The following is a 24,749-nucleotide window of genomic DNA, read 5'->3' as shown; positions in this document are numbered from 1 at the left end:
TCACACCATCAGAAGGTAGGAAATACTGCCTGCCAACTAGTATAGGAAGCTCTCAGGCTTGTATTGTGTAGTTTGTGACATCTGAATATTTCGAATATGATCTCTAGTCATTTCATTATTTTCAGCCTTTTAAGCACTGCATTCTTCCCACCTTTTGATGAAACGTGAAGCACACATTTAGACTATGAATGTATTTAAAACTTCTTGCTTCTTATTAATCCTCTCCACAGGTTATTTTTAAAGCCAAACAACCTTATTCATGGTGAATAATTTCATCCCAAGTGCAATGTTAAAAAAAACTAGAATCTCATCTTCCAAGATTTGACAATATCTCTATGGCTCAGTGAAAGTCACAAAATCACATTGTTTTATGAATACATCACAGATTAGATTCTGACCCCTCCCTTGAATTTTCTACATGCAGCACTCTCATCTTGGATTGAGGAATGTTAAAGAGAAAAAGCACAGGCCCAAAAAGGCATAACTTGTGCTAAAGCCCATGATACCAAACCTAGATTTAACAACTAACCTAACTGAAGTTTTGACCTTCCCCAGAAATGTAATCCTAATCAACCAGCCTGGAATTTTCTGGTCAGCACCAATGAGGTCATCTGCCACATGGGCCCTCTACATCCCCTAAGAGGAAGAAGAGGCAATCTGCATGATAAAACCCTTTCCTTTCCCTTCCCCCTCAGAAAAGATGTCTTGGTCTAAAAATAATCTTTTCTTTTTTCTTTTGCTAATAGGACCTTGTCCCATCCTTCTTCCTATAAAAACCTTTTATTTTGTACAACCCCTCAGAGCACCCTTCTACTTGCTAGATGGGATACTGCCTGATTCACAATCATCTAATAAAGCCAATTAGATTGTCAATTTAATTGGCTGAACTTTGTTTTTTAACAAGAAAAAAATCTGTTAATAGGATTCAGATAATTTGCTACTAGTTGAGGATTTTAATAATCTAATGCTTATTTAAATACAACAATGCTTTCAAGATAAGATTTATTCAACATTTGGGGAAAAAATTCAGTTTGATAAGACCTTGTTTAACATTTGGCCATAACCCTGGAATTTACTGAGTCAGCACTGTATCACCTGATTAGAAGAAGCTTCTTTTTTGGTATGAAAAATCTGAAATTAAGAAAGAGCTCCATTATTAACAGTCATTAATAACACAAACTATTTCACTTAGATTAATAACTCAGAGAAATAGACAAAAAAGCATTCAGCAGAGAAATAAAGCAAAACATTTCACACACATTCACAGTTCTCTTTATCTTTAAAAGACCTGGCATTAAGATATTTTTTTTCTCCAAGTCACACTTCCTCCTTAAAGCTCACCAACCCATAGTGGTCCCTCCATCTTCTGAAATTCTATAGCATTATCTGTATAACTCAAAAAGCAATCAGATAAAATCAGCTCATAATGAAGGTTATATTTTTTTGTATAGATTCTAGCTCCTCCAACTAGAGTTTTTTTAATCTTTGTGATCTTTTGCCTGTGGCACACTAGTAGTATATCTCAGTCTATGTCCATTTTAAGTCACTCTTTCCTTTCCCCAATCCTGCTTTTCTCCTGTAATTCTCATATTTTTCCTTTATCTAGAGGTAAATAGTGTTTCATGTTCTACAACATTATTCTTATATTCCATTCAAAAGTAAATCCACCCCAAAACGTAGCTTTTTAGGGTTGATTTTTTAAATTACTGTACTTTCCCTGAAGACATTATCATAGTCTACACAACATCAATGAACACTCACAGTGTACAGGCAAAATTATAAAATGTAGGCCCATCAGTTCTAAATGCAAAATATTTTTTATCTACTATCTCAGACTAAACATTGTAATGTCACACAACTTACCGTTTTCAGCAAACTTTTTTGCTTATACAAAATAAGGCAAGTTATTAACAAAACAAGTAATGAGACAAAAGCCAATGGTATCATGAAAAATATTAAGGTTTCCTTCCATGTGTTACCTAGGATTAAAATCACCAAAAAGGGGGGAAGGGTTAGATGTGTACAATTATTTTAAAAACTGAATTATTTTATAAGTAAACTAGTAAATGGTGAAGAACTGAGTCAAACTTGGCAACTTCTGCCATATTTGCCAGTACCTAGATACCATAGTGATGCTTGAGAACAGCATTCCTTTCATTTGTGCACTTTTTTGCTGTACTACTTTACTGAACTGTGACAGCTCTTTATTTTGCTTAGAAAAATAACTACCTAAAGCCCCATTCTTATTTTCTTATATGATTTTGTTTAAAATTTGACCTTGCGAATTTTTCATAATAACAAAACAATAAAACATTAGCCAAGTGATTAGATAAACATGTCTTGTGTATGTATCTCTTAACTCTCAATAACTCAAATGTTTACATTATATCATACAATGATGTAGTGAGTGAAAGCAGGTCTTCAATAAAAGTCTCAGTGCAAATAATGGAGCTAGTCTTTAAAGGTCATGTTTTTAAAGTTGCCTCACATTCTGGATCCTAAAGACATGAGGTTTTTCTCTTCTTTTTTTTCTTTTCTTTTTTTAGGGATGAAGTTTTAATGGTTTGTCTGCATAGCAAGAAATGAGCAATCACTAGATAAACTTAAAAAGTACACAAAGCTTGTCCTTCTAAAACTAGTATCTCCCACATGTTTTGAAATACTATGGAACACTTTGAATCCTAGGCCTATATCTATACTCAAACCTACCTCCAACCCCACATTTTTCTTTGTCCTATTCCCTTGGGATCTTATTTTCTACTAGAAAATTACCAAATTCATAGGCTCAGTTCAGTTAAGAATTGCAACGATATAATCCAGAGAAATGACTAATAACGTAAGTTTTTTGGCATGCAAAATTAACAGTGGGAAAACAGGCTTCTTTTGTGAAGTTTCAGTAGAGTTAATCTTATAGTCATTTCCAAAAAAAATTATTGTGCTATTTTTCTATAACTTAAAACATCCAATAAGAAATGTCCAAAAGAACTAAAGACCACATGCATCTCAGGAAAGTCGTTGTTCCTAATCTGAAATTTATTAAGATTCTACCAAGAGATACCCATCAGGGCAAAAGAAATCTGTCATAAATAACATGGTTAAGTGTATATTTAAAAAAATTAAAAAAACAAAAACAAAAAAACAACATTGTAAATCAACTATTCTTCAATTTAAAAAAAAAGATTGCATATAAAATACATAAAAGGATGTATATTTTGAGGATATGCCTAAAAACTCACCATATCTACTTTAAACCATGCACTGAATAATAACAAGATATAATTCAGGGCATGACTTTCTCAATGTCAGTTCCACAGAGTCTCCAGATTTTTTATATTAGTGACAAAAATGAAAAACAGTACAAGTAAGTATTCTTTCTGATTCCATATATCTTTAGTTAATTGAGTTCTTCCTCTCTCTTCCTATTTTTTCTCCATGGCCCTGATTATATGATATATTTGGCTTCTTTATTTATTGTCTATCTCTACTCAACTTGGGAATAAAATATAAATTCCATGAGGACAAGGATTTTTTTTTTACTGCTATATCTCCAGTGCCTGAAAGAGTCTGACACATAGTAAGTGCTTAATAAATATTTCGTGTATGAAAGAGAACAATGATACCACTATATTAATAGGGAGATTACAGTCAAACACAAATTCTATTATAATGGAACAACATAAAAGGAGATGATTGATAGAAATGCCATTATGTTTGCATCTATATCTGTATATGTATTTATATACCTTTATGTGAAAGAACAACGCTGAGTTAATCTCCTTCAATTTCAAACAACTATTAATATTTTCTATTGATAAAGCCAGTATACTGTGAAGTACAATAATATTTTGCCTCATTCTCAAGATTTTTTAGTTTATACTGCTATTTTTTGTCTTCTATGAAAGTTTATTTTCTTTTTTTAATTTTTAATTTTATATTGGAGTCTAGTTGATTAACAATGTTGTATTAGTTTCAGGTGTACAGCAAAGTGATTCAGTTATACATATACATGTATCTATTCTTTTTCAAATTCTTTTCCCATTTAGGTTATTACAGAGTACTGAGCAGAGTTCCCTGTGTTATACAGTAGGTCCTCGTTGGTTATCTATTTTAAATATAGCAGTGTGTACACGTCAATCCCAAATATATTTAATTTAAACATGTCTTTTATCATAAGTCACTTTATATCAGTGTTGGAAGTGAACGGAATGTTCATTTTACTAATGATGACATATTAATTAGAAAAATATTCATTAGGCACAGTACCAGACACTCAAAAACAAGTGTATGCTACCTATCCTTGCTTTAAGATTTGTTCTCTTGAAAATTGAAAGCATAGGAAAATATTGATTACAATAGGCTTCCCCGCAAAGAACTAGCATATTCTCTTTACTGACAGTCAGAAAAACAAGATGTTGATGACTGAACTATAACAAGACTCTTAAACTAGTTAAAACTGAACATTAGATTTTCCATAAATCTATGTTCGATTGTGGTGATTGCTAATTTATCTTCTCTGTTTATAGACTATATGCAAGAGTATTTTGACTTCCATAATTACAAAATACACTGAGAGAAAATTATTTTGCTAGCCAATAGTTAGCAAAATAGTTTAGTTACTGTTCTTTTTTTAAATATATTTTCTTCAATAACCATGTCAACATATTTTATGATTGTTCCTTCTTTCTAAAATTGTATAAATGGATTCCTTTAACTCTCAATAGGGAAAAGGCACAGACTATAAAAAATTTGAATAATGAGCACATAGTTTTTCAAACCATATAAAGAAGGCACACAATAATGTCAAGATTCTGATAAAGTACATATATACTTGTAAGTAAAACTTCAGAGTAAATGTACGACTACAATTGGTACTAATACATGCAGATTTGGTTAACATCTAGTTAGTATATAAGAAGCTCGAGAATAGTGCCACCATACTTTGGAGCTAAGACTACCACTGGAAAGTAATCCACTAGTAAAATCAAGGCAAAACAGGTAAGATTAGTTTGTCAAATGAAAGTAGGAAGAATCAAACAGAATCTATTAACTCTTGGAATGTGGAAAAGATACAGCTCAATTAATGTTATAGACATCTATAAAAATATGGAATATAGCCAATATTTTATAATAACTATAAATGGAGTATATATAACCTTTAAAAATTGTGAATCACTATATTGTACACCTATAACTCATACTTCAATAAAAAAATAATGAAGATTTGACCCTATGACCTTCATAACCAGTGTCACTGAACTGTAGTGACCTATGACATCCAGTAAGGCATCTTCTTCCTCAAACAGTGCTAGAAATACTCTAGTTACTGTTATTTTATCTTATACCTTTCCAGCATTGTTCATCACTCCACTCACTCCATATTCCATCATCTGAGCAATAAATATTTACTTTGCTCCTTACTAAAAAGCATAATTCGTGGCTTTCATTTGATGTTCTTGTGATGTTTATTTCATTTTCAACTGTGGTAGTCTGAAAGCCAAGGTAAAAATGAGATATCATTATTTGATCTAACTGCAGCTAGCCACACCCCATTTGATTTGTCATTTTCTAAGTGGGTTTTGTTACATGAAAGAAATGCATCAAATGACTAGAAAGGTATATACCAAAATCCTAACAGTGGTTATCTCTCTGTATGGTGTTTTATTTTTCATTTTTCTTCTTTATTTATATTTAAATTTTTTTCTATAGTGATAATGGATTACTAGTAGTAAAGGGCATGTGTGACAGGGCAAAATTCCTAGGTAGTTTTGGTGCTTATGACACCCATTTTGGATTAGTGTCAAATTTCCCAGATTCCATAAATTGGAAAATGCTATATATACTGAGTTAGCAAAAAGAGTCATCATGTGAATGTTGTTTCTATGGAAACTGTAGAGTTCGTATACACAAAGCTTCTTTTTTCCCTTATTCTTATTTTGGTTAATCATCATAAGACCAGTGTAATAGTGCTCAGGGCTTGGCATGAAACTACCCCTTCCAATATGAGAATACACAAGGCTGGATGATCTCAAAACAACCAAAAGAAAAAAAATCACTGAAGTGATTACTTAAATTTTGCATCTCAAAGAGCTGAAGAGTGTTTCTCATCCAAAATACCAGCTTTTCTTTTGTTGTAACTTTTCTTGGGAGACAGCACAATGTAATGTAGGTTAAAGTGGACTGGGAATAAGATCTGGATTCTAGTTCTAGCTGTGTAATTTGATTGTAAGTCAACTCACTTCCTTGGGACTTGTAAATATATTCAACTCCCAGTTTTCTCATCTGTAAGTGAAATGAATTGATTAGAAATAATGGCTCACCTACTTGTCTCCACCACTCCCTAAGTTGGAAACCAATGAATAAAATTAACATATAACGCAGTGGGGCTAAAGGCATCATCACATTGCTGGCGCTGGGGGGTAATCAGTCTTGGAACCATGGCTTACTTCCCCAGTTAGCCTCTCTTCCCTGCTACAAGCAATTCTCTGGTAGCCCTGCCAGGCTCTATTCTGATTTTGACCTGATAGTTGCTCCTCAAGAAGTGGTTTTTATGTTTGTTTGTGCTTCTTGCTTTGTGTTCTTTTTACATGAGGCCTCTTCGCAATCCGTCTTATGCATGTGCTTGACAACTTTAATTTTTTGACATAATATTGGAAACAAGTGACTAGATTATCTCTAAGGACCTATGTAGCTTTAAAATTGGTATAATTGATTGATAATACTTTCAGACTGCAAGCATCTTTCTTTTGTCCACTAGATTATTTGATTATTTGGTTTTCTGGAAGTTAAACTAAGGTACATGTCATGTTCTATTCTTCATGTGGATAGCAACTGATTTTGGTTCTTATGTTTGCCATTTTATTTAAAAGGCTATGTTCATGATTTTCTCAAATAAACGCAATATCCATACCACCCAGGCAGTATCATCTTCTATGAATTCAATTTCATAAATGAAACACTTTGCTGGAATAGGTCCTTTGGGAATGCTCCACTTCAGGTTAATTTCCTCTGAACTCTTCACAGTAAGACTAAGGTCGTCTGGTGGCAAAGGTTTAACTGAAAAGCAGAAGGAAATAATTTCAACATGGAGGTTATTAAAGTTTAGCAGTGGCCCTTATCAAAAGCTAGGGACACTTACTAACAGAAGCCTCCAGGATAAATTAGGTGGCTCAAGACTATTCACTATAATGAGAATTAAAATCAAAGCTGCTTGCCAACCAAGATTAGTTTATTAAGAAACCTGGTTATTTGGGGAACTCATTTTTTGATAAGTCACATATTGACAAATATTTAAGTCCAAGAGAAAAGTTAGATGATCCAAATCATTACAGTCATTTTTCCATTTTGTAACACTAGAAACAACTACCACAACATATTACTACTACTATTTTTATTAATAGCTAATTCTTATTTAGAGCTTATGATGTGTCAGGCAGTGAACCAGGAATGTTACATCATAAACTTATTCATGTCTCACAATAAATCTATGAGGTGGTCCTCTATTATCCTCATTTTACTGATAAGGGAATTGAAACACGTTAAAAGTAACTCGCCCAAAGTCATACAGCTAGAAAGTGGTAAATTCAAGATTCAGACCCAGGTATGGCTGACCCTAGAACCTGTCATTCTCATAACTGTTAGGACTGAGAACACAAACTCAGAAAATATCCACCCATTTGCCTATTGAGGCCTGGAATAAGTGATTCCATAATTACTCCATCACCAACACTGGACAAAAATACTTTATAGCAGGGGCTTCCCTGGTGGCGCAGTGGTTGAGAGTCCGCCTGCCGATGCAGGGGACACGGGTTCGTGCCCCGGTCTGGGAAGATCCCACATGCCGCGGAGCAGCTGGGCCCGTGAGCCATGGCCGCTGAGCCTGCGCGTCGGGAGCCTGTGCTCCACAACGGGAGAGGCTACAACAGTGAGAGGTCCACGTACCACAAAAAAAAAAAAAAAAAAAAAAAAAAAAAAACTTTATAGCAGAGAGACTCAAGCTGGGAAACAAATTGTGAGTTCTAAATGAAAATGATACTTTATACTCATTCAATTCCTTATCTTCCATACTTTCATATTTAATCAGTGCTTCCTCATACTCTGTTGGCCCCCAGTTTTCTGGCTTTGCATTTCTGTAGGTATCTCCTTTATCTCTATCTCTGTCTCTTCTCTTCCACATGGTCAATTGTAAATGGCCTAAACTGGAAACATTCTGAAGTTGTTTGTTTACCTCACCTATATTTTGAAGGTGAAAAATGAAATAGCTGGGTCTGATAACTTGGGATTCTGATGATCCATTAACACAGATGTAGAAATCTTTACAGTCTGATGACTCCAAGTAGGGAAATATGCATCCAATATTTTTTCCGTTAGCCTTGATGTAATCAGCACACTGTAACACATGGTCCAAGCCCTCATACCTGTAAAAAGAAGTGTTGTAAGAACTGTGTTTACCAATATCTTCTAGTAGCATGGTATTCAATTTTCAATTATTGTAAGATACTAGGTAAATAAAAAAATCATTTAATAACATACAATACTCATTGAGCACCAACTATGTGCCAGATCCTGTGATAAGTGCTAGGGCTACAATAGTAAGGAAAGTAGAGATAGGCCATGATTTTACAGAGCTTACAATCTGGTGGGAGTCTTTATAAAATCTCAGATATAAGGCAAGAATTCTTACTCATATACTTGGGTTATGTTGACTCATGAACAGGATTTGAGAATCAAAGAATGATTCCTATTAAGAAAACATGGGGTTTATATTGATAATCCTAAACGATACTGCTTTTTTTCTATTGTACTGGAGAACTTATTAGAAGAAAACAGATTTTTTAATAAGAAAACAGATTTAAAAGCAGACTTACAAGATGGCCAAAAAGCACATGCAAAGATGCTCAACATCGCTAATTATTAGAGAAATGCAAATCAAAACTACAATGAGGTATCACCCCACACTACTCAGAATGGCCATCATCAAAATGTCTACAAACAATAAATGCTGGAGAGGGTATGGAGTAAAGGGAACCCTCCCACACTGTTGGTAGGAATGTAAATTGGTACAACCACTATGGAAAACAGTATGGAGGTTCTTTAAAAAACTAAAAATAGAACTACCATATGATCCAGCAATCCCACTCCAGGCATATAGCTGGAGAAAACTAATTCAAAAAGATACATGCACTCCAATGTTCACAGCAGCACTATTTACAGTAGCCAAGACATGGAAGCAACCTAAATGTCCATCAACAGAGGAATGGATAAAGAAGATGTGGTACATATATACAATGGACTATTAGTCATAAAAAAAAAGAATGAAATAATGCCATTTGCAGCAACATGGATGGACCTGGAGATTATCATACTAAGTGAAGTAAGTCAGAAAGAGAAAGACAAATATCATATGATATCACTTATATGTGGAATCTAAAAAAATGATACAAATGAACTTATTTAAAAAACAGGAACAGACTCACAGACTTCAAAAACAAACTTATGGTTACCAAAGGGGGAAGGGATAAATTAGGAGTTTGGCATTAACATATGCACACTACTATATATAAAATAGAAAATCAACAATTACCTACTATATAGCACAGGGAACTCTACTCAATATTCTGTAATAACTTATATGGAAAAAGAGTCTGAAAAGGAACGGATATATGTATATGTATAACTGAATCACTTTGCTGTACACTTGAAACTAACACAACATTGTAAATCAACTATACTCCAATATAAAACAAAAATTAAATATAAAAGATATATAAAATTTAAGAGAAAATTTTTTGATAAAAAATAAAAGCAGACTTACAAAATATCATTATGTTTAATAAAATGAATTAAAATCCTCTGAGGATATAATACACATCAAGAGATAAACCTCAGAAAAGCCAACAGGGGCTCAAAAAGAAAAAGAGGAGTTGTTTGGCAAGTAAATATCTAACTTCCCATTCTCCTAGACAAGAAATGTTGCCATATCATTGAAAGTTAACCTCTTTTCAGTAATAAAGCTAATGGGAATTAGGGGAGAATTTCCCTACTGATTTCCAAAGGAACAAATGCCTGGTTTATTTTCCTAAAGAATAACTTGTAATACAAATTGACATTATCTTAAAAGCAGCCAAAATTCCGTTTGCAATGAGGCTAATCTAGCAGCTGATAAGGTGCTGGTACAAATATCAGGACTCTACTGAATTCACTTTATGCCAAGTATTTATTTTAGGCCAAGTCTGCAAAATTGTACTCTCTGGTTTAGTTCACCTGGTTAGAGTTTGGGATATTTGCCTTCTAGGCTGGACTTTACATAATATACTTTATGCCAGTGGAAAGCCTCACGGTACCCTTATTTTCCAGTCTCTAAAATGTCAATATTTATTCCTCTCTACTTTACTAAGGTGAGGATAAAGTTATGTTAAACATGAGCTACAATGAACAAGAGGGCAGGGACTTTGCCTTATTCATACTTCCTTTTATCTAGAACAATGCCTGGCATTTAATAATTGCTTAATATTTATTGAATTTATTTAATTAACAAATAAATTAGAACGTAGAAATTGACCCATCCAACTCCAGATGAGGAAACTGAGACCCCAAAACAAGAAATTGTTTGCCCGAGACCACTAAGTTAAGTGATGCCATAATATGGATTAGAACCCAGTACTCAGGAGATTGTTAATAGCTTATACCTTATTGCTTATACATTGTAATTTTCTAAAGAAAAACACCATGATAATTTGTGCCTGAGACTCAACAAAGAGTAATGCTTTGTCCTCTCTTGTTTTTTCTGTTATTTAGAAATGCATAAGTTCTGATACTTGTCTATCAACTTACCGATGTTATTATCATCATTTGGTTCATTCATTTAATGACTATTTAGCGATAATCTACTATGGGCATAGCACAGCAGAGACAGTCAAGAGAAGTATCAGAAATAGTTTGTGCCCACCAATCTCTTAAAAATTTAAGAGAGGAAGGAGACAAAAATTTAAAGGTCATCTAGACAATAAGTAGTTAAGAACTATAATAAGTAATAGTTCAGAGAAAAACTGAACGGAAGCTAATGTGAGCAGTAAAGGGTTAATGAAATTGAATACCAGCTGGGTCTTGAAGGATGGATAAGGGTTAGTGAAAGAGAGAGTCAGATGGTATTCTAGGTACCAATGCACACAAAGGCATAAAAGATCAATCATAACATGGATAGAAAAATATGTAGAGATGGGTCTAAATGGAGCAGAACATTCACATTGGTGGTAGTAGAAGGTAATGTTGGAAAGGCAGTGATGCAGTGAGGCAGAGACTTGAATGGCCTAGACTTTATCCTGGAGGCAATGAGTAGCCACGGCAAGTTTTTGAGCAAAAGAATGGCATATGAAAATAGAAGAAAAGGAAGATAAATCTGGCTACAGTGTGCAGAATGAATAGGAAGGGGAGAGACTAGAAGCAGAGAGACCATCATTTGGGAGGCTATGGCAATCATCCAGGTGTGGAACGAGGTAAGCCTGAAGAAGAGTTCTTACAGTAGAAATGGGAAGTAAAGAACAGATGTGAGACCTTGCAAAGCAGTGTCATTGTTGATTATGGTGATTAATGTTACCATGAAAAAATTAAGGAATGAAGGAGATGGAAGATTCAAGATGGTTGTAAGTTTAAAAGCCTTAGTGACAGTTAACAAACGTAGGGAAGTCAGAAAAAGGATCAAAAGGCAAGAATATGAAATATGCCAAAACTTTTTAGGTTATAACTCCATCTATCTAAAAGATACAAAATATTTAATCCAGTACAGAAACAATGACTGCATTCCTTATTATCGCCCATAGAGTGCCTTCTAGTAGCTACAGCCTAAACCTACTTACTCCCATTGAAAATCCCAAATAATTGTAAATAAACTTCATCATAAATACAACTCTGAAAAGATATAATGAATTTAATTTAATGAAAATACAGTTACTCATACTGTGAATTAATTTTGATAGATATCTTCCTAATATGGAATTCTTATTATAAAAATACTTACCAATAAAACAAGTTGTAATTGGTATCAGAATGGACACACATGCCAGGTTTCCAAGAGCAAAGTAAATGTTGCCGGTTGTAATATACACAATCCATATCCTGAATTTTAGTTTCCAGATTTCCTAAGAAATGAAAAAACTGTGAATGCTTGAAAGACATGACGATGAATCATATGGGAAATAACTATGCAATTTTATTTCATTTCCTTTGACCTCTCCACTTGATTTAGCAATCAACATAATCAGGAATATTCCAAAAGGAAGTTGTTGCAAATCACTTCACTGTAAGTGGGACATGAAAAATCAAAAACTTTTGAGGGCTTATTTACTGGTACTAGTGTAAGCATATGCAAAAGTACTAAATTAATAATTCTAGGATGCTCTGAGCAGTTGCATAAATAGTCACATGCATATTTATTAATATGAGCCCCAAACTGGGAACTATATTAACCTAATAAGATGTAGGTTTTGCCACATGTGTTTGCTGATATAAAGAATTCAAAAAGGCCAGTCACCCACTCCTAAGAAGGATTCTCTTGTGCCACATTCTCAATTGTACATGTAATCTGATGTATAAAGGTTAAGGGACTTACTTCCCATATAGATTGTTCTGAAAGTATTAAATATGAAAAGAGAGCTTTGTTTTAACCTTGTGGTGATATCCAATAAGTAGCTTCTGACCATGAACTTTGAACTTCTGATCCATTTGTGCATTGCCCTAGCAGAAGTGTGTGTATCTTTGCTTCAACACCTTTGTTAAGATCAAACCCATCTTTGTAATGTAGATTCTTAGTAATGATGGTCTGTTTGATAAAAAGATGAGACAAAGTTAAGCTTAAAACAATAATGGTATCATGAGCCACATTAATAAGGCTAAAAAGTCATTAAACACCCTGGAGAGTTCCCAATATCTAAGAAATTCCTGATGATTATCTGATAAAATGTCCCAGATATATTTCTGGCAGAGTTCACTTCTGCATATTATATCATTTGATGAGATCATTTGAATCTTAGCATCTCATTAAAAAAAATTCTGGAAAAAAAAAAAGGCTCTATGGGAGGAACTTTTGAGCTATAACCGTCAAGTTGAAATTGAGAGAGAATTTTCATGTACCATATGCCTATTACATGACAATTTATCACATTTCAAATATCATATGAACTCTTCAGGAATCATATAAAATCTTGGAGGTAACTGAAGAAAGCCAGACAAAGTGTGACCTCCTGAAGGACTAAAATCATGTATCATTTATCCTTCTATTACCGATACCTAGCTAGTGGAGTGCTTGGAGAAAAAAGTTGCACAATGAATGTTTGATTTGAATTGTCCCTTGAAACTACCTAGCTGAATTAGGAAGGTAACAGAATGCCTTGTACAACCAAAATCTTTGAATAAACATGCTTGTTGACTATGTAAATAGTTAATTCAGTAAACCTTCACTGAGCACTTAATACAATATATGCACAGAACCATGCTGTGTTCTGTAGGGAGAGTACAAAGATAAATAAGGCTTGATTCCTACAGAGCAAAAGCTCACATAGCCCAGTAGCATATATAAGACCCATATACAGGTATATGAGTAACTTTGAAATATGGTAAAATGTGTAAGTACTCTTCAAGTCCGTATTCTATGGGACCAAGTTTTCTTTTTTCCTGTATTTCCAATGGTAGACTTAATACTGGGTGGGGTGAAAACAGATGTTGCAGGATGCACAGGAGATAGCAGCAGGCATGCAGCTTATTATTTTTTTTTCTTAAGAACTTTTATTCCATGATACAATACTTTAATGAGTCAGAAATCAATCAAAAGCTGATTTAATGCAATGGACATTGTAATTACTATTTCAGAAATAACTGAAATGTCCATTCTTTTCCAATACAAATAAAAGAATTGCCATTTTATGCCTAGATAATTCAGGAGGAAAATGTGGTGAAACTGTGAAGAATATTCTTTTTTTTTTTTTATTGGAGTATAGTTGCTTTACACTGCTGTGTCAGTTTCTGCTGTACAGCAAAGTGATTCAGCTGTATACGTATACCCCCTCTTTTCTGAATTTCCTTCCCATTTAGGTCACCACAGAGCAGCGAGTTAGAGTTCCCTGTGCTATACAGTAGGTTCTCATTAGCATGCAGCTTATATCTTAATAATAGCTATTGAGATACAGGAATAAAAGTAGACACTGACATCAGGAATCACAAGAAAACTAATAATCATTCCAATATCTTAAGTGCATGCTTTACTTACCTTCCAGCTTGCACTACCAATGTTTCGATACTTTAATTCATATTCTACTGTGCATTCCTTAAAGTTATCCAGAGACAGTGGAGGTTGCCACTGCAAATAGAGATAGCCTAAATATCCAGGATCTACTATTTCAAAATCCTGAGGAGGATTAACTGAAAAAAATCAATAAGATATTTTAATTTTTATCCTGTATCTTATGACAAAGATTGCTAAATCTAGATTACTTCCATATGTCCATCAACTGATGAATGGATAAACTGTGATATATCCATACAATGGAATATTATCCAGCCATAAGAAAGAATGAAATACTGATACATGCTACAACATGAATGAACCTTGAAAACATTAAGCTAAGTGAAAGAAGCCAGCCACAAAAGACCACATATTGTATGATTCCATTTATGTGAAATATCAGAATAGACAAATCCATAGGGACAGAAAATCGATTAGTGGTTGCCGGGGGCTGGAGGGAGGGGAGAATGAGATGTGACTACTGAATGGATTTGGGGTTTCTTTTGGTGGTAATGTAACTATTCTGGAATTTGATAGTTGTGGCTGTTACACAACTTTGTGAATATACTAAAAACCACTGCCCAGTATACTTTAAAAGGGTAAGTTTTATATCCTTTAAATTGTATCTCAATAAAGCTGTTTTTAAAAATCTAGGTTACTGCTACATAGTTGTCCCTTCTTTAAGGAATTGCATATGTAAAATGTGACTTAGCCAAGCTAGGTAATAAGTTTTCATGGAAATAAGAAATTCAACATGGAGTTATCTCTGTGGTCATATAGACAAGAATTTAGTCTAGGATGGGAACACTTTATTACCTAAATCTCTCTCATAGCAAGAATCAGTCAGTATTAATCTTGTGTTTACCATATGTAAATAACATCATGGCCCACACGAAAAAAGGGATAGAAAATATAAAATATGACTACTATGGCTAAGCGCCTTAAGAATTAGGAGAACAGGCAGATCTTGTTGGTCCATTCAGGATAATTGAATCCTCTAGTCAACTGAAGTTCAGAGGTATTTGTAGAACATGGCAAACCAGAGCCACTCTTTGGAAGGGCTCAAGAAAAAGTGGCAGGCAGCTGAGTAGAGTGACAGGAAACAGCCTGTTTTATTTTGAGGGGGTGGGGGCAGTGGGAGGCAATGGCTCCCTCATCTGGTGATTTAAAAAGCAATAAAAACAAACAAATTATTCTATAAACTTACTAAACCTACTAGCAAATCTAGTACTATAGTACTGTCCTCATGTTGCCTTTCTGCTAACGATTTCCTCTCATTTCTGCCCTGTTGTTCATTTTAATACTTCACTTCATATTACTTGTTGAGGTGAGGAAAAGAATCAACAGAAAGAAACGGTGGCACAAATAATGATTTGAAATGGGACCTGCATGAACCAATAAAGAAGGTTTCTATTGAGGATGAAATGACAATACTACTGTTTCAACTTTTATGATTAGAAATCTTTGTTAAATGCATTGTTCTAATTACCTTCTGCAATGAAAAGTTCATTAGACATGATTTAATAATTCTGTAATTATTTTAAAATTTTATTTTAAATCTCTGTATTTTGAAAATTTATCTAATTGTCTTAAAAGTTAAGGATAGTAATAAAGGAAAGTTTTCAGTTAGTTGGGTACCAGGCAATGAGGTTTCGGATAATTAACTTCTTTGTTAGAAAAGACTACACAGAAAGGTATGGAAAGTGTCTTTTAGTTTGGCTTTTATCCCACAAAATGTTTATTATCATCAGTTACCTTATACATGAGGCTGACTAGTAAGAACATATCTTTTGTGTATGGACTCCCTGAAATATTTCCAATAACAAGCCATCTACTTGTTATGCACTTTTCATAGGGTAGGTTGAAAAGGCAGTTAATATCCCTAATTTTAAAACTACTCCATTCTTGGTTTACCTTTTATCTCAGCATTTGAAGACAAAGTAGAGCCGAATGCTGTGCAAAGAAGAAGGGTATACAGGCATCTGATACCCAAATGAATGAAAGCCATTTCTCCAAGATTTAATACCTTCAAATTTCTACTCTAAGAAGGAAAAATATAGCAGTTTAACTTTATCATACCTCAAAAAGGACTAAATGTGACTAAAAATACATTTGGGAACTCTCTGTGTGCTTTCTATCAAGACTTGTGAAAACTGTGCCCCTTTGAACCATTTAAACAGAAAAAAAAATCAAGTTTGGAACCAAAATAATTGGAAAGGAGGATTTTAGTCTCATTCTTCTTATGAGAGCAAAAAAAAAAAGCAAAACAAACAAACATATCCCTTCAACTCCCACCCCCGCCACACACACACACACACGCGCACACACACACACACACACACACACACTTTTCTACACATCATATGCTATGACCAGGATTTGAAAGTTATCTGAATAATGACAAAGCTCAGAATCTACACCAAAACCTCAGATAACTCAGAACTTTGCTTCATTTCTTCTTAAATATTAAAATCATCATCATCTTCTACTCTCCTATCCGTTCTACTCTTCCCTGTTATTTCCTATATCAGTAAATGGCACCATCATCTTCCCAGTTGCCCAAAGCAGAAACCTGAGAGTTTGCCTCAACTCCTCCCTCTCCCATCCAATCTCCCCTTCCTAAATTGAGGATCTCATCATCAGGGGTCTCCTTATCCAGTTTTTCCTGTCTCCAAACCATTTTCACACCACATACAGTAAGGACAAATCTGAATTTACCACCTCTTTCTTAAAAGAGCACTTCACTGTCACAGAATACAATTTATTCATCTTTTTATTATTGAAGAATAATAGTTTATGATTGAAACTAAACTAATAGTTTATGATTGAAACTAAAAGGATTCATGTCTCCACATATCCATTCAATCAAAAAATACTCTCCCTTCAATGAAACATCACTACTTGCAGTTCTACACTTCTCTTTGAGTCTATATTCCTAAAACCAACAATTTCATAGGAAGTTAAGCATTAAAGGTCACTTACCCCAACAGTCAGGGATTACCTTTCTTTTCTCCTACATAAATTAATTAAGCAGGACAGACCCTCTCTCCCTGCTCCACCCTCTTCATCTTACCTGTTCCATTTGTAGTGTTCTCATGTTGGTAGGCTTCGATTATTACATAATGGAACCTTGGGAACAAACTGTTAGAGCCAGCAAGTATATTGGAGGCAATGCTAGTCCAATCCTCCTTCATATATTGGGAAGTAAAACTCAGACTTACCCAAGATTACACAGCAAGTTAGTAACAGAGCTGGAAGTAGAACAGAGATGAGATTCCCAGTCTAGTGCACTTCCACCTTACTATGCTGGATCCCACACGTTTGACTCAGGATTATGAAAGCTTTTCCTCTGAGACTCCAGCATTTAAGTCTTCCTTCAATTAGCTAGCCAGGCTGAATCAACACGATGCTGTTTCTTTTTCTATGTCTCATAAATTCATAAGGGGATGCCATTTCTCTTACTGAGGTCCAGTGAATCTCTCTCCTCAATTCCTCCCTCCCCACCACCAGCCCACTGCTGCCTTCTAAGGCATCTGTAAATAGTAAGTAGGTTTCGTCAACAGAAAGCCATATTTCTGCCATAGAGCTGCTTTTACAGATTGAGGTGAACAGACGGGTTACTTTTGGATCCAAGGCAATAGGTCTGACAAAGAGAAATCCTTTCATATTACCTATAAAGACTAAGACAATCAGGCTTCCCTTAAAATGCTCTCAGAGAGATCTTTTTTTTTTTTAATAACTATTTTATTTTAATTTTGGCTGCATCGGGTCTTAGTTGCAGCACGCGGGCTCCTTGTTGCAGCACGTGGCTTCTCTCTAGTTGTGGGCTGCGAACTCAGTAGTTGCAGCACGTGGGCTTAGTGGGCATGTGGGATCTTAGTTCCCCGACCAGGGATGGAACCCACGTCCCCTGCATTGGAAGGAGGATTCTTAACCACTGGACCACCAGGGAAGTCCCTCTCAGAGAGATCTTAAAGTTCTTTCCTTAAATATTTCATAGCCCTGTGTCATGTACAGCATAAATGCTAAGAGTTAAAAATACCTTGCTTCTATTCTATTTATAGGCTACTGAAATTTGATTCAGGCTATCAAATAGCACTTCCTGGATTAGCCAAATACATTAAGCAAAGGTAGGAAATGGGATAGCTGGCTTCCTGAATCACTTACCTAGAAATCCACAAAAGGAATTCCTGAATCAACCTTAGTGTCCCACCTAGACTTTCTTACCCAAATGAACATGAAGACAATTCTTTCTTTGGCTTGTGGGTTACAGGACTGTCACTAGTGCAATGAGGTATTTTGTATACTATATGGTTACCAGAGGACAGAGTTTTTCACAAGAGGGGAAGGGATCTGAAGACAAAGGGAAGATGGGGGATGGAAATGCAGAGATACAAAATTTGAAACATTTTCTGATATACTCCCCACCCCCAGTCCACAGTTAACAACCACTCATCTGGTCATTTTATTTTAAAAAATGAGGAAATACCCAGAGAGGAAAGTGAGTTATCCTAGCTCATACAACTTATTGGGGGCAGAGCTAGGACTGAAAACCAGCTCTCTTAAGTGCTTTCCACTGACTAGCAAATGAACTTTCTTGTTATAAGGAGTCTGTCCTGAACCTATGTTACCAGAAGGCTCCCTGCGAACCTTCCTCAACCTATTGTCACCACCCATACCATCAACCCCACCACATAGTTTTATCATCATCACATTTTTAGCAGAGTAATAATTCAATAATCTTTCATTGTGCACTTTTTTTTTTTTACCAAATACTATCCCAGCTGAATCTTGTCTAAGACACAAGGTACAAGTGATGAATCATAACATCTGTAATAATGAAAATAATACCTCCTACTATTTATTTACCCTTCCCAGCATCCCAGGCACTAGCCTGTGCTAAACCCTTTACGTGCATAATCTCATATAATACTTGGTCAGCCTTGGATGTATGTACTATTTTTATTCCCATTTTAAAGACCAGAAACTGAGACAAGGAGAAATTAAACAACTCCCTGCAAGTTACCACAGGCTATAAATGGTGAAGCTTGGATCTGAACCCAGACAGCCTAGTATCAGAACCCTTGATAACCACTACACAAGTGTAACCCTTGTGGAGGACAGCTTCCTGTTTCTACCCACTCAGTTTCCCACAGCACTGTTACTTAGACAGTTTCCCACTAAGAATCTCCTTTGGAATGGCAGGCCTAAAGTTATTTCCTGGTTTCAGCCTCACTTCCCCACCTCTTCAAAGCCATGCTACATAATCCCTTCATTCTAAGAGTTGGCTGAGATAATCCTTGCATTATTGCAGAAACTACAGGTACTTACCAATAATACAGTTTCTCAAGAAATGGATTATCACAGGCAATTATCACAGCCCCTCTTTTCTTCCCCTCTCCAACTGAGAGACAGTTACTGAAACTCTAACACTTCCCTTCCTGTCTGATAATCAAGCACACTGAAAAAAAAATAGATTGGTATTCCTGAAACAGCCAGTGGGCCAGGATACAGATTCTGTAAGTCACAAGATAGGGGAGGTTACGGGTAGGGCTAAAAGCCATCCAAAGCAAACTTAGACTCACAGCACAGTGTTGCAAAAGCTGACAGGACTAAGTAATCTTTGAATAAGCCAATAGATATATAGATGAGGAGCTTGTATACAGGCACAATAGTATAAATATCAACCTGGATTTCAGCCCTGCCTCAACCACTAATGTGTTTGGAAGCAAATTATAACTCAGTTTTCTTCTATAAAATGGAGGTAATGACACCAGCCTGGCAGTTTTAAGATTAAATGAGATAATGTATGTAAAAGTGAAAGAGAATAGTAAATTGCTCTATATACTTGCAAGGGGTTTGTTTCTGAGCACCTTGTTACTATGAAAAAACTTGAAAACAGCTTGCTCCAAACTACACATCTGCTCCTACTAATTCAGCAAACTTGACTTGTGCACAGTTGATAAGTAGGTACTTATTATTAACCTCTAACTTCTACCACCCTTGTTGATCCAGTAGCTGCCTTTACTGGTCTTTGGCTTAGTAATAATAATTTATTGCATTTGTTTAGCTTTTTATAGTTTACCAAGAATTTATTGAATTATTTTAACAAATCTGCAGATATGAAATGTTGGTATCACATATTTACAATCAGTAAAATTGGGGCTTAGAGAGTTGATGTGACTTGAACAAGACTCCACTGCTGGTACAATCCACACTGAAAGGAAAGGTAACAGAAATAAGGAACAGAAATATGTTGTAAAGCTAATAATGCAGTCCCTTACATAATACGGTTTTGTAGAAAATTTCCTTCTCTGCCTTGACAAAGAAAAAAAAAGATCCTTCCAAAGTATCTGAAATAGCCACAGGTTCTTGTTTTGTTTGTAAAGGCAGTGACCAAGTTACAAAGACAAATAATTATCTATTATAAAATGATGAATGGGGTTTTGCAATGTCACTAAAGTGGCTTCTAAGAAAACCTCCTAAAGGAAGTATGGCCATGTTATTTCTGTTGCCATTGTTTAGAAAAAAAAAAAGTTATGAAATTTGATACTTTCTGTATTATTTAAAATATCTAAAAATATCATCCAAAGCAATTAGAAAAGGGATAAGAGAAAAAGAAAATGGGAAAATAGAAGAGAAGTAATGCTTGAGGAGAGAGAAATGGAAAAGTAGGGTTGATACTGGAAAAGCTTTATCAAAAGTCCAGGCTTTTGTTCAACTTGTCCAAAAGAGTTTGGGCAAGGAACACAAGACACCAAGGAAAAATAAACACACACACACACACACACACACACACTGAGGCTGAGGAGCAAAGAGAACAAAGAAGCAGTTTATTTAGGGCAGAAGCTAAGAGTGCCAGCGTCCTCACAAGTGAGGAGTGCCCACAGGCTTGTTGATCCCCCTTTTCATCTTATTTTTAGTCCTTTGAATGGGTGGGGGTCTTTTTGATTAGGAGCAGAATACTCGAGGGGAAGGTTTAGGTGTGGCCTGGATTGCACCAGGTTGCATCAGCTTCCGGCACACTTGCCTCCTGAAGCCACTGTACATGCGTTCTAAGAGCTGTTTGCCCTTATATTTTCCATTACTAGTTGAGCGCCACACCTGGAAGGTTGTACAGGCTCATCAGCAACCTGTGCATTTTTATTTGCGCATGCTCCACTGTTTTCATGTTCAGAGTTTCTTGCTCAGATGCTACAAAGTTTCTGTTTTAGATGCCATTCTGACCTGCGTCATGGCCTCATTAAATGCAAAACAAGGAGGTGGCTTTGCCTTGTGCCTAATGCATATACATAAGGAGGATGTCCTTGGGCCCCACCCTGTCTTCCCTGCCTCAGGGTGATTGCAAAGGCTTAAATGTTGTCTGGGGGTGAAATGACAAATTTATATGATCTTACATGAGAAGGCATTGACTAGGAGATCTGGGCTCTAGCACCAACTTTGGCAGGGGATTTAGAAAATGATAATAATAGGGACTATAGTTTATCTTACCAGGTGTCAAGCTCTGTGCCAGATGTTTGATATGGATTAGCTCATTTAAGTCGTTGATAGTTACAATTATTATTATCGCAATACTGTATTATAAATGAGTTGTTTGAGGCTCAGAAAGGTTAAGTAAATTACGCAAGGTCATACAACTTAAGCAAAAAATATGTGTATATCTAATTCTAAAGACTATGCTCCTATTAACATATCTCACTTTAGTGAAACTCAATTTCCTCTCCTATGAGTTATCCCTGGGATATCTTTCTGTTTTATCAGTTAATCTGGTGTGTATCCATCCATGGTTTCAGGATGTGACTCAAAAGCACCGGCTTCCTGAATAACTTGTCTCATTTCAAGGAGACCATCCAACATGTACAAATGTCTATTCATAGTTCCTAGAGTACAGCCATGACTCGGCATCAAAATCAGCACCTCTGGAACGGGACAGATCCTGAGGCCTGACAACATTTTAAGATTAATACATAGCTCAATAATAGTACAATCAGTCTATGAACTGTTGGTGAGTCAAATCTAATTTAGATAATAACTAGCACGTAATATTTCACGCAGTGGAGTAGTTTATAAAGAATGCTGAAGATGACTTTGTGTACTTTCAAACATAAAAGGACTTTGAATCAGACAGATTCATCATGCTTGCCCCTAGTCAACTGTCATTTCCCACAAAAATACACAAAGAAGTTAGGCACGTGCTGAATGATGAAAATCACTGCAGACGAATGAAGTACAGGTAGGATCTCTTTTTAACAAATACCACTTTAACATCCAGTTATATATAACATGATTATATTTGTGTCCCTGCCAACATTACATACTAATATTGTTTCTTGATATTTATGAAATATGTTCAATAAATCCTGTAAAACATAAGTAGTCATTTTATTCCCAAATCCTTTTTGTAGATGGTTTCCTGTATGACATCCTGAGTTCATCCAGCTGACAAGTTTCCTGAAGCACTGTCAAAGCTACAGAATTCCGTTTTGAGCTACCACAGCAACTGACAGGTTTATAGTGTTCCTTCATGAAGCAGTTTACACATTTCAGAATCTGTCCCTAAACTGGGCAGATCAGAGCTTTTTAGCTTATAATTCCATCCAAATAAACCAACAACAGGCTTTTACAACCGTTTTTAAAAAATCTACCAGGTCATCGCTTTCTTAAAATAGGTCAGATTCTTATTATTAAATACACCTTAAGTTCTATTCAAATGAAGTCACAGCTGAAGAGCAATGCAGTTTCTTGAAAGGCACCACTGCTCTGGAACTAGCAAAACAATCTCTTTTGTTTGTTCAACACACTTCTCCTCACTCCCAGATGCTCCCAAATAATTATTAGCAAGCAAACACTGTGTACCCAAAACATTCACTTCAAGTAATGACTTTAGAATAACAACTTTAGAAGTCAGTAATAGAGTGTGACCCACCCTCTCCATACTAAGTAAAAACAGAATAGAAAATGTACAATAGCAGATTTTACATTGTTTCAATGTTATTCTACCAGTATGCTCTTGCATGTACATAAGATATAAACTGTAAATACATGAAAATATGGTATTGTGTAACATATACTGCCATCAGTTATGGAAAAGAATGTTAACAAAAACACATAAATATTTCTATCATGTATTCATTATTCAACGATTATTTCTGGAAGCCTACTACATGCCAGGCACTGTTCCAGCCACTGGAGGTACAGCAGTGGACAAAACAAAGAACCTGCTTTCTTGGAACTAACTTTCTGGAGTGGGAGACAGACAATAAACAGACAGACAGACAGACGGACAATATCAGATAATTATAAGTTTCACAAAAAGAAATAAAGCAGGATAATATGAAAGAGAGTAATGAGAGTTCATTTTAGATAGGGTGGTCAGGGAATGCCTCTCTGAAAAAGTAACATTAAGGACCTCAGTGAAGTGAGGGAATGAACCAGATGAAGATACAGGGAAAGAAACTTGCAGGTAGAAGGAATAGCACATTCAAAAGCCCTGGGGAGGGAATCAGCTTAATAGTTCTAGGAATAGCAACAACGGTAGGATAAGAAACAGAAAAGGTTAGATGATCTCACAAAGATAGGCCGACTGTGGGCAATGGTACTGGATTTCCTATTTATTTTTAGTAAAATGAGAAGGAATTGGACAGTTGTGAGTAGAATAACATGATGTAACTTACATTTGAAAAGGCTACTCTGTATGGAAGGGAAGGATAGAAGCAATAATCCAGGCTAGAGTTGATGGTAAGTTGGACCAACTTGACAGCAGTGGAGATGCTGATAGGATTTTACTGATGGATTGAGTGTGGAGTACCAGAGGATGATGCCTGTATTTTTGTCATGGGCAACTGAATAATTGTTTATGGGGCTTGGGGATGATGGACAAGAGTTCAGTTTTATATGTTTCAGTTTGTGCTGCCTAACTAACATCCAAGAGGAGAAGATGAGTAGGCAGTTGGATAGTTGACTCTGGAGATTAGGGGAAAGACCAGAGCTATGGATATATTTTTGAGAGTCATCAATATATAGGTAGTATTTAAAGCCATAGGATTAATTAAAGTCACCTAGGATATAGTGCAGATAAGATAAAGAGAAGAGGACCAAGGACTGAGATCTGGGACCCTCCAATATATAGAGGCCAAAGAAATGAGGAGGTATCAACAAAGGACACTAAGGAGAGGCCAAGGAGGTGAGAAGAAAACCCAGAGTTTGTGGTGTCCCAGAAACCAAGTATGGAAAATGTTTCAAGGATAAAGTGATAGACAATGTCAAAAGCTACCAATAGGCCAAGTAAGATAAGGCCTGAGAATGGTCTAACAAATTTGGCAAACTTGAAGATAGTTGGTGACATTGATAAGGAAATAAGTGGAATGTCTGGAGCAAAACTCAGATTAAAGTGGGTTCAGGAAAGAATGGGAGGGAGACAATGAGTATGGATAACTCTCTTGAGTAGTTTGCAATGAAGGGACATAAGGTTCTCTTG

The 24,749-nt window shown here is 35.5% G+C and overlaps 1 protein-coding gene across 1 annotated transcript in view; it reads right to left on the bottom strand.

Annotated features, from left to right (window-relative positions):
• Positions 1-1,024: 1,024 nt before the first annotated feature.
• Positions 1,025-24,749, bottom strand: part of IL13RA2 (interleukin 13 receptor subunit alpha 2) — a 45,718-nt gene continuing 21,993 nt past the window's right edge. Inside the window, exons 2-10 of the mRNA XM_060138496.1 lie at positions 16,187-16,313; positions 14,258-14,409; positions 12,661-12,814; positions 12,014-12,134; positions 8,230-8,414; positions 6,908-7,053; positions 5,343-5,487; positions 1,864-1,979; positions 1,025-1,131 (exon numbers count right to left, since the gene is read on the bottom strand). Coding sequence (XP_059994479.1) covers positions 1,081-1,131; positions 1,864-1,979; positions 5,343-5,487; positions 6,908-7,053; positions 8,230-8,414; positions 12,014-12,134; positions 12,661-12,814; positions 14,258-14,409; positions 16,187-16,280 — 1,164 coding nt within the window. The 5' untranslated portion in view covers positions 16,281-16,313 and the 3' untranslated portion in view covers positions 1,025-1,080. The remainder of the gene's footprint in view (positions 1,132-1,863; positions 1,980-5,342; positions 5,488-6,907; positions 7,054-8,229; positions 8,415-12,013; positions 12,135-12,660; positions 12,815-14,257; positions 14,410-16,186; positions 16,314-24,749) is intronic.

Source organism: Lagenorhynchus albirostris, chromosome X (genome assembly GCF_949774975.1).
Source record: "Lagenorhynchus albirostris chromosome X, mLagAlb1.1, whole genome shotgun sequence".
In the NCBI taxonomy this organism is placed as follows: domain Eukaryota; kingdom Metazoa; phylum Chordata; class Mammalia; order Artiodactyla; family Delphinidae; genus Lagenorhynchus; species Lagenorhynchus albirostris.
This window is presented reverse-complemented; position numbering and strand designations above follow the sequence as displayed.